Source organism: Microtus ochrogaster, chromosome 21, assembly GCF_000317375.1.
Source record: "Microtus ochrogaster isolate Prairie Vole_2 chromosome 21, MicOch1.0, whole genome shotgun sequence".
NCBI classification, from domain to species: domain Eukaryota; kingdom Metazoa; phylum Chordata; class Mammalia; order Rodentia; family Cricetidae; genus Microtus; species Microtus ochrogaster.
In genome coordinates this window covers 2,937,329-2,946,693 of record NC_022022.1, presented here as the reverse complement: position 1 = coordinate 2,946,693, position 9,365 = coordinate 2,937,329, and the positions used below count along the sequence as shown (strand labels likewise).

Below are 9,365 nucleotides of genomic sequence, written 5' to 3'. Positions count from 1 at the left end.
TCTCTCTCTCTTTCTCTCTCTGTCTCTGTCTGTCTGTCTGTCTGTCTCTCTTTCTCTCTCTCTCTGTCTGTCTGTCTGTCTGTCTGTCTCTCTCTCTCTCTCTCTCTCACACACACACACACACACACACACAAGATGGAAAGGAAGAAAAGGTTGTGTACTTCCCCAGCTTTCTAAGTTCTCACATGGCTTCACTTCACTGTATTGCCTTTAGTCCTGCTGGATTAAACTGGCCTAATGACTTCATGTTAATCTAACTAATGATGGCTCCAATACCCCTATTTCCAGATAAGGACGCATTTCTCATTGTAACGGGCTAACAGATGGTAGTGTTCGTATGGTCCATTGCTAAAGCAGCTGAGAAACTGAACTGATTCACCCGCTCACCTCAATGATCAGCTGATTGTGGAACCATCTTAACTTTTTTTGCTCCTTGAACTTCTTTTGTATTTGTCGTTTTTTAACACACACCCTTTTTGGCTTGTTTCTTCAGTGATAGGAACAATCTTTTCTCTCATAGCTTACTGAGTTTCTAAAGGACCCTCCTAAGTCACGTTCCAAATTCCCCCATCCCTCCATGAAAGCCCCTCCTCCTCCTGGTTTTGTTTGTTTGTTTGTTTTGAGACAGGCTCACGCACAGCCCAGACTGGCCTCAAGTTCATTATGTAGCCAAAGAGGACCGAGAACTCCTGATCCTCCTGCTTCCGTCTCCACGGCGTCTGGTTTAGAACCGTGTGGTGCTGTGTGCCCAGGCAGACACCAGTTTACACAGCAAGCCTGGAAGCCTCTATCTGGTGCCAGGCAACACATCCCTCACAACGTAGGATGCTCTGGTTTTGGGATGTCTTTACATCAGAAAGCATCTCATCCATTTCTGGGTCATTTACAGCTGTATTATTTATCATTTATTTTAGAATTCATTGTTATATGATACTTTCATGGTAGTAGCTCAAAAATACTTCTTAGAAGATTTCTCTAGAGAAATGTGTTTGCTGCAAAGTCATTACCCTTAAGACACACATTGTGACACATGATGCCTATAGTCCTAGTACTCAGGAGGTGGGATCCCAGGGATCAAGTCTCAGTACATAGTAAGTTTAAGGCCAGCCTGGGATACATAAGACTCTTGTCTAAAAAAGGGTCATTACCTATGACCCTATTGTGCAAAGATATTTAGAGCTGGAGAGTTATAAATTCCATACTCATCCCTTACAGAAGGCAAGCTTAGAAGGCAGGAATGGATCTTATATTATTATCGTTAGATGTGTCTGCTCAGTGATATGGAACTAGTGTATGTAGTGGCCCACACCTGTAATCCCAGTCCTGGAAAGTCAGGACTGAAAATTGCTGTGAGTTTAAGGTCAGACTGGGTCACATAGCGAGACCTTGTCAAAAACAAAACAAACAAACAAAAAAAAAAAAACCCTAAAAACAAGCCTTTCACCCCAGCACTCTGAATAGAGGTAGGTAGATGTCTGTGACTCAATCTAGTCCACACAGGAAGTTCCAGGCCAGCCAGGGCTACGTAATCAGATCCTGCATTAAAAATATACAAATGTAGAGTGGAGAAAAGGCTCAATGGTTAAGAGCACAGACTGCTCTTCCAGAGGACCCGGGTTCAATTCCCAGCACCCACATGGCAGCTCACAACTGCTGTAACTTCAATTCCAGGGGATTCAACAAAAAAGACATACATGCAGACAAAACACCAATGCTCATAAAATAAAGTTAATTAGTTAATTAATTAAAAATATATGTCTTTTGGGAGAAGCAAGAAGATAAAAATAACAATAATATGGTTTCATTATATTAATTTATAATTATATGTTCTTTTTCTTTTTGTAGCTGGGGTCTTAACTTTGGTGATCAAGGATATATCCGAATGGCAAGAAATAAGAAAAACCATTGTGGGATTGCTAGCTACTGCTCTTACCCAGAAATCTAAACACTGTCTCCTTTTTCTAACATCATGAAGATGAAATATACTCTTTTAACTTAATTTTACCTGCTCTGCCAGAAGAAACAACTGTGTATTTAATGTACTAACTAGGTTATAGTCTGTTCACTTTGTAACTTTATCTGTCTCTGAGAAGTTTGCAAACAAGTTAAGACCTTATCTGTCAGAGTCCCCGGGATATTCATGTTTGTTCTTTCTATATCTTACTCTGTCGTTTTTATGTTTTCTAATAACCATTTATAACATAATATCCCTAAAGTGCTTAATAAATCAATCATTTCAAATCTCTATTTTTGTCACATGCCTTTTTTTCATGTTGTTCTTTAATGACTTTTATACCCTATCATGAACATGGCTATGTTAGTGATGAGCTGTAGCCACTGTGATGAAGAAAATATTATAAAAACAAAAAAAAAAATGCTGGGTGTATTGGTCCGTGTGTTTAATCCAAGCACTTGGGAGGCAGAGTTTAAGGCCAGCCTGATCTACAGAGTGAGTTCCAGGGCTACACAGAGAAACCCTGTCTTGAAAAGAAAAAAATACCAACAAAATGATGTTACCTTATAAAATGTCCAGAAGACTACATTGTATTTTGATTCATAAGATTACTTAATAAATCTTTTAAAATTGAAGCATATAAATGATTAAAAGTAAAACTGGGTTTTTGTATTTTTGGAAGATGGCTCAGAGGTTGAGAGTATTTGCTCCTCTCTTAGGGGACCTGGGTTCATTGCCCAGAATCCTCATGGTAGCTCTCAGTTATCCATAATCCAGTCCTGGGGGGGGCGAGGTGGTCCGCTGCCCTGTTCTGGTCTCAGTAAGCACCTCACACACAAGATGCACATAAATATATACAGGCAAAACACTCATTAAATAATTCTCCCTCTTCTGGTCTCAGTAAGCACCTCACATACAAGATGCACATAAATATGTACAGGCAAAACACTCATTAAATAATTCTCTTTTTTAAAGTCAAGCTGTTTTTGAACACCTGTGAGGAATTAGTTACTTATTTCTGTGGTATTGGTGATCAGACAGGATCTCTCATATGCCAAGTAATTTCTCTACCAGTGAGCTATGCCCCCAGGCATGAGCCTAGGGAGGGGGGATTTGCAACAAGCATAAAGACGGTTCTCCTGGCTGAGAATGCAGAGAGCTTGGAACCTCTTTCATGAGGATGGGTTTGGGGGGATTCAGGTGAAGGCTGGCTCCATGGCATAGCAGAGATCACCAGGCCAACAGGCAGCTCCGCTCAGCCTTCCAGGAGCAAAGGTGTCATTCCCTTCCCTTGAAGAAGAAACCATGCCTGCTTTCTGTAAACTGCCCTTTACACTCACTAAGACCTGGAGTTTATTCCCAGTGCTCTATAAATTGTGTGGCCACATGTGGAGGTTGGAGGAAGGCTGGCTAGAGTCAGTTCCCTCAATATGCCAGGCTATATTGGAATTTATTATGCCAGGGTTTGGTGGTATAGAGGCTCCCTCTGCCCGCACTGATATTTCTTGTGGTTGTGGGAAAACCAACTCTGCCTAAGTCTATTTTTTTCATGTTTTAAAAAAACAACAATAGCCAGGCAGTACTGGTGCACGCCTTTAATCCCAGCACTCGGGAGGCAGAGGCAGGTGAATCTCTGTGAGTTTGAAGCCAGCCTGGCTTACAAGAGCTAGTTCCAGGACAGGCTCCAAAGCTACAGATAAACCCTTTCTTGAAAAACCAAAACAAGAAAAAGAAAAACAGAGAGGTGGGGGGAGGAAGGGATGGGGGTGGACAGAGGAGGAAGAGAGAGAATGCAGGAAGGGATGATACCTGTCTCTCTCACAAGGTTCTTAGAGAAGAGATGTAATATTGGAAAATTCTTGGAAGTTTTTAAATGTGAGTAAAAAAAAAAACATGGTAAATATTAGAGTAAGATTTTCAACATTTTTGATCCTGAAAACAAGATTTTAGTCTTCATTATTCTTCATACTGAACTGTGGGGGTATCTGAGACCACCAAGACCAAGTGTTGGTATACAAGAGGAAAGAAGATAGATCCGTTCAAAATGACTCAGTAACTGGTGTTGGTTCAAACTTCGAGAGTCTGACAGCAGGTAGTTAATTTTTGGCATATTTAAGGACAGCACAATTTGGAACAAGGCTTTATATTGATAATTAATCTGATGTATACAAGAAAGCTTAAGACATGACTACATCAAAACTCTTTGTAAAGCACAAGTGATGTCTTCCATCATGATAGGTTAGCTGATGAAACAGGCTCATGTAAGAGTGTGGGGAGAGAAGATGGTAGCAATACAGCTGAAGTGAGACAAGCCCCAGATAAGGGTCTGGGGGAGAAAGTGTGGCCTGGCCACACAGATAGTGCAAAGTTTACCCCATCTGTTCCTAGCCTTCTGGGTGGAAAACAGGTTCACACCTCTCCCTCTGAAAAGACAGCCCGTGTGTTTAACATGTCAGTTTTCCCTAGTGCCTATCTGTGAGCTACATTTTGTGAGCTACAACATGCCTCCTACACTTTTAACTTTGGGCAGCTTTTCCCTATCGGTGGTGTTCATTTCCTCTTGACGAAACCATATCAAAGCCTATGAGAGAGTACACAGTAAGGGAAGAAGCTTCCATTGCCTGCCATACAGTCTCCAACTACACGTCATCCTAATGCTTCTTCTATGGTTAAAACTGCTCTATTGGGGTCTGGAGAGGGAGATATGGTTCACTGGGCAAGAGCACTCACGCTCTCACAGAGGACTTGGGTTCACTTCTTGACACCCACATAGTGACTCACAACCTTCTGTAATCTTTGTTCCATGGCATCCAGTTTCCTCTTCTGATTTCTGAGAGCACCAGTCACACACGTGGTGCACATACATACATGCAGACACACTTATACACACAAAATAGTAAAAGCTTTGGGGTCTGTTTATAGATGGCCGTTAACACTAGGCAATAAGTACTGATATCCTCCAAAGAAGAGCTCAGAGCTCCGTGACAAAGATTGCTGATTCACAGAGAAATAAAGTCGAACAAAGCCATGGCCGTGCTGACTGAAGCCTGCCCTGCTTCTTGCAGAACGAAACCACCACTGACACATGGCATATGCCGTTCCAACTGTGAGAACCACAGAGTCTCCATATAGAACCTCCCACCCACAGACGCATCGGTTCCGTCAGACTTCTCAGACACCTTTTTCCCTCTAGAACGGTGTCGTCTTCCCTAATCTTTATTTATTTGCCTGTGTGGGCACCCACGCTAAGGGGCACATGTGAAGAATCCTTTCTCTTCTCTCACTTGGTGGCTTCCAGGAATCGATATCAGTTCACCTCCCTTGGTAGGACGTGCCTTTACCCAGCTGAGACATTTTGACCGCCTGGGAACTGTGTTTTCAAAACAGTCGTGGGAAGCAGTACTGGGGTCCTCTGGGTAGCCTGAAGAAGGACCAGCAGTTTGGCAACCACCCACAAACCTGAATGCCAGAACTGGCCACTCCAAAAATAGAACTTAATTTTATTTCTATATGAGACATAAATTGTTTTCAAAGCAACCCACTGCCCCAGTTAGATTAGAAGAAATATCTAAGTAAAGTAAGATGGTGACATAGGGCTGGACATCCAGTTACGGGGGAGGGAAAAGCAGGGAGGACCATTGGAGAAGAGCTTCGAATACACAGGGAGACTAAGTCTCAAAAATAAAAGTCCTGGGGCGGGTTAGACGGCTCAGCAGGAAAAGCCCCTGTTGACGAGCCTGACAAGCGAGCTAGATTCCTGGGCTCCACACGCTGGAAGGGGAGAACTGGCTTCACGTTAGCCTTTGATTCCCACGCGCATGCGCTGCGGTCTGCACGTGCGCATATTGTCCTCTGGCCCGTGTGTGCACACCAGGGCTCACACACGCAATAATAATTCTAAAAATTAGAACAAAATCTACAGCCAGAAAACCACCAAAGCCAGAGCAAATGGTGTCTGGAGACACTGTGGCCTCCCGAGGAGAGGCGCGTGTTGGGAAGGCTCTACACCTTCACCGGCTCAGCGCCTGATGGCAACAGCGCTACCGCGCCGCCCACGAGCAGAGCTCCGGCAGGCCTCGCGCAGCTTTTGGCGGGAAGCGTGATCTCGCCTGAAGGTCAAAGGGCGAGCCACGTGCCCGAGACAGTTGAGGCGCATGCGCAGAGCCCACGCGTTGAAGCTGAAGCGACTGTCGTGCACCGCGCCTCATCTTGTCGTCGTTGCCCGGTCTCTCAGGCTTTGCGTAACTTATGTTTACTTTGGGCTCGGGTCTCTCAGCTTTTCCACCCCTTCGTCTCCTCCCCGCTGCCCCTCGACCTCCCAGGGTCCCTGTGGTGGGGAGGCTGTGTGTGTGCGCGTGTCCCCGAGGTTCCTGAGGGGCGATGGTGGCCGGCGCCATAGTGCTGACCGTTCCCTTATTCTGTGCCGACAGCTGGTTGAATTGTGTTAACAGATGAGCTGGGACCAGAGTGCAAGGAAATTTAAGTCTGTTTTCTGGGACAGCTGAGACTTAAGAATCAGCCATTAAAAGAATTTAATGAGCAGGCGGGTTTTAGGCCACTGTGGTCTCCGCAGCGAGCTGCAGGCTAGCCAGAAACCGTGTCTCAAAATATAAATAAAAGTAAAATTTTAGCCAGGCGGTGGTGGCGCACGCCTTTAATCCCAGCACTTGGGAGGCAGAGGCAGGCGGATCTCTGTGAGTTCGAAACCAGCCTGGTCTACAAGAGCTAGTTCCAGGACAGGCTCCAAAACCACAGAGAAACCCTGTCTCGAAAAAATCAAAAAAAAAAAAAAAAAGTAAAATTTTAGAATAATTGATGCATGGCGGCACTGGGGAGGTGAAGGCAGGAGGGTCAGAAACTCAAGGTTAAGCCCAGGGAGGCAAAGGCTAGTGTGTCTGTGGAGTTCGAGGCCAGCCCTGTCTACATAAGAGTTCCAGGACAGCCAAAGCTACACAGAGAGACCCTATTTAAAAAAAAAAAAAAAAGGTTCAATATCTTTCTCTGCTAGCTAAAAAAAAAAGGATTTAAAAAAAAAAACCTTTTTTTTTTTTTTTTTTTTCGAGACAGGGTTTCTCTGTGGTTTTGGAGCCTGTCCCTGGAACTGCCTTTGTAGACCAGGCTGGTCTCGAACTCACAGAGATCCGCCTGCCTCTGCCTCCCGAGTGCTGGGATTAAAGGCGTGCGCCACCACCGCCCGGCTTGAAATTTATTAAGTTAAAAATCTCATGTAGTAGAGTTCTAGACGTAAAAATTAAAGCTGAAATTAAAATTTGTATTTGTGTTACATGGTTGAAGAAAACATTTTCTTGGAAGATGGCCACTATGCAGTTGCGGAGGACAACTTCCATGGTATGATTTCTTATGACTTAATTGTATTAATTTATTTCTTCTTTTTTTTCTTTTGTTTTTTGCTTTGGTTTTTTTTTGTTTGTTTGTTTGGTTGGTTGGTTTTTTTTTTTTTTTTTTTTTAGACAGGGTTTCTTTGAGTAGCCCCAGCTATCCTAGGACTAGCTCTGTAGACCAGGTTGACCTCAGAGTCACAGCGATCCATCTGCCTCTGCCTCTGGAGTGCTGGGATTAAAAGCATGCATCACCCATGGCCTGCTTTAGCTGAGTTTCTTGTTTCTTGAAGCCATAAATATTTTTCTGTTTAAAAGAATTCGATATTTGAGGCTTTAATGATACCAGGACACCTTGAAAGGGAAGAAGTGAGCTGAGAGATGGCTCAGAGGTTAAGAGCACTGACTATTCTTCAAGATACATGCAGGGATACATGCAGGCAGATGCTGTATACATAATTAATAATTCTTTTTTTTAAAAAAGGAAAGAAGTAATGTAGAATTTTTTGGACATTTGGTATTTTATGGCAAGCAGTCCATTCAGTGGCATTTCCTTTTTTCCTTGGAGCTCACCAGCCAAGCGTGACACCTGTAAAGTGCAAGTAACATCTGTTTGAACACTGTGCTTGTGCTTTGTTTTAGGGGATTTTTTTTTCATAGAAATTCTGTTTACCTTCTGTTTATGAAGAGAGTGAATACTTAAAAATGTGCCACTAATGAGAGAAAAATCTAAGAGAGTGCATTTCTCTTTGTTGTTGTTATTATTATTTAAAGATTATATGTGTACAGTGTTCTGCCTGCATGTGTGCCTGTGTGCCAGAAGAAGGCACCAGATCTCAGTACAGATAGTTGTGAGCCATCATGTGATTGCTGGGAATTGAACTCAGGAGAATTGAACTCAGGACCTGTGGAGGAACGGCTAGTGCTCTTAACCGCTGAGCCATCTCTCTGTCCCCCACTATTATTATTATTATTATCATTTTAGACAGCATCTCACCCTGTAGCCCTGGCTGGCCTGAAACTCTCAATATAACTAGACTCCACTTACAGGGATCCACCTGTCTCTGCTCCTTGAGAACTGGGATTAAAAATGCATATGCTACCACATCTGGCTCAAAATGCATTTCTTTTCTATTTATAATAATACGTGTGGTTTCACAGAGAAACCCTGTCTCGAAAAACTAAAAAAAAAAAAAAATACTTGTGGTTTGCCTGCATATATATCTGTGCACTATGTGGGTACAGTGCTGTCAGATCTCCTGGAACTAATGTTACAGACAGTTGCTAGCCACCTTGTGGATGCAGGTAATCAAACCCGAGTCCTCTAGAACACAGCCAGGGCTCGGACTGCTGAGCCCTCTCTCCAGCCCCTAAAGTGCGTTTCTTTACAGAGTTTATCATACTGCCCTTTGGACCCTTTGCTGGACAAATTGAATCAAGTCTCAAATAATGTCTCTTCATTTGTATCCTGATTACTCTAGCTGTGGGCCAGTATTGTATTATACCTCTGTGGATGTAAAGTAGATATGCCTGCTATTATATAAGCTATGGTGACCATGCTTTGCTAGAGCTACTTTGTTTTTAGAGCTACTATTTTTTTTCTTTTTTTGGTTTTTCAAGACAGGCTTTCTCTGTGGCTTTGGAGCCTGTCCTGGAACTAGCTCTTGTAGACCAGGCTGGCCTTGAATTTACAGAGATCCACCTGCCTCTGCTCTGCGCCACCACCGCCCAGCTTAGAGCTACTTTTAAATGTATCACTCAGGATGTTTTCTTTGCAGATGATGATTGAGGAGATAATTTTTTAAGATATGGTGCCAGGTATCACAACAGTTAATTATTATTTTTCTGAAATTTTGTTTTTTACTTTTTTTTTAATGGACATGCTACAATTTTCTTCAGATCACTACAGAACCTGAAGAAGCTCTTGTTGCTTTTGATGGATAACATGCCACTATTATTTATCTTTTAATGTAAATATGGGTATGTAGATATATATATATATATATATATATATATATATATAATTAGAATTTTTTTTTTCGGTTTTTCGAGACAGGGTTTCTCTGTGGTTT

The 9,365-nt window shown here is 42.8% G+C and overlaps 2 protein-coding genes across 3 annotated transcripts in view; both read left to right on the top strand.

The window, feature by feature from the left end:
* Ctss (cathepsin S) overlaps nucleotides 1-2,245 on the top strand; it is a 25,744-nt gene extending 23,499 nt beyond the window's left edge. For both annotated transcript variants that reach the window (XM_005356971.3, XM_005356972.3), the window contains exon 8: nucleotides 1,846-2,245. In XM_005356971.3, coding sequence (XP_005357028.1) covers nucleotides 1,846-1,945 — 100 coding nt within the window. In that variant the 3' untranslated portion in view covers nucleotides 1,946-2,245. The remainder of the gene's footprint in view (nucleotides 1-1,845) is intronic.
* A 3,821-nt stretch (nucleotides 2,246-6,066) lies between these two features.
* Hormad1 (HORMA domain containing 1) overlaps nucleotides 6,067-9,365 on the top strand; it is a 32,030-nt gene continuing 28,731 nt past the window's right edge. The window contains exons 1-2 of the mRNA XM_013349836.1: nucleotides 6,067-6,195; nucleotides 7,250-7,303. Coding sequence (XP_013205290.1) covers nucleotides 6,109-6,195; nucleotides 7,250-7,303 — 141 coding nt within the window. The 5' untranslated portion in view covers nucleotides 6,067-6,108. The remainder of the gene's footprint in view (nucleotides 6,196-7,249; nucleotides 7,304-9,365) is intronic.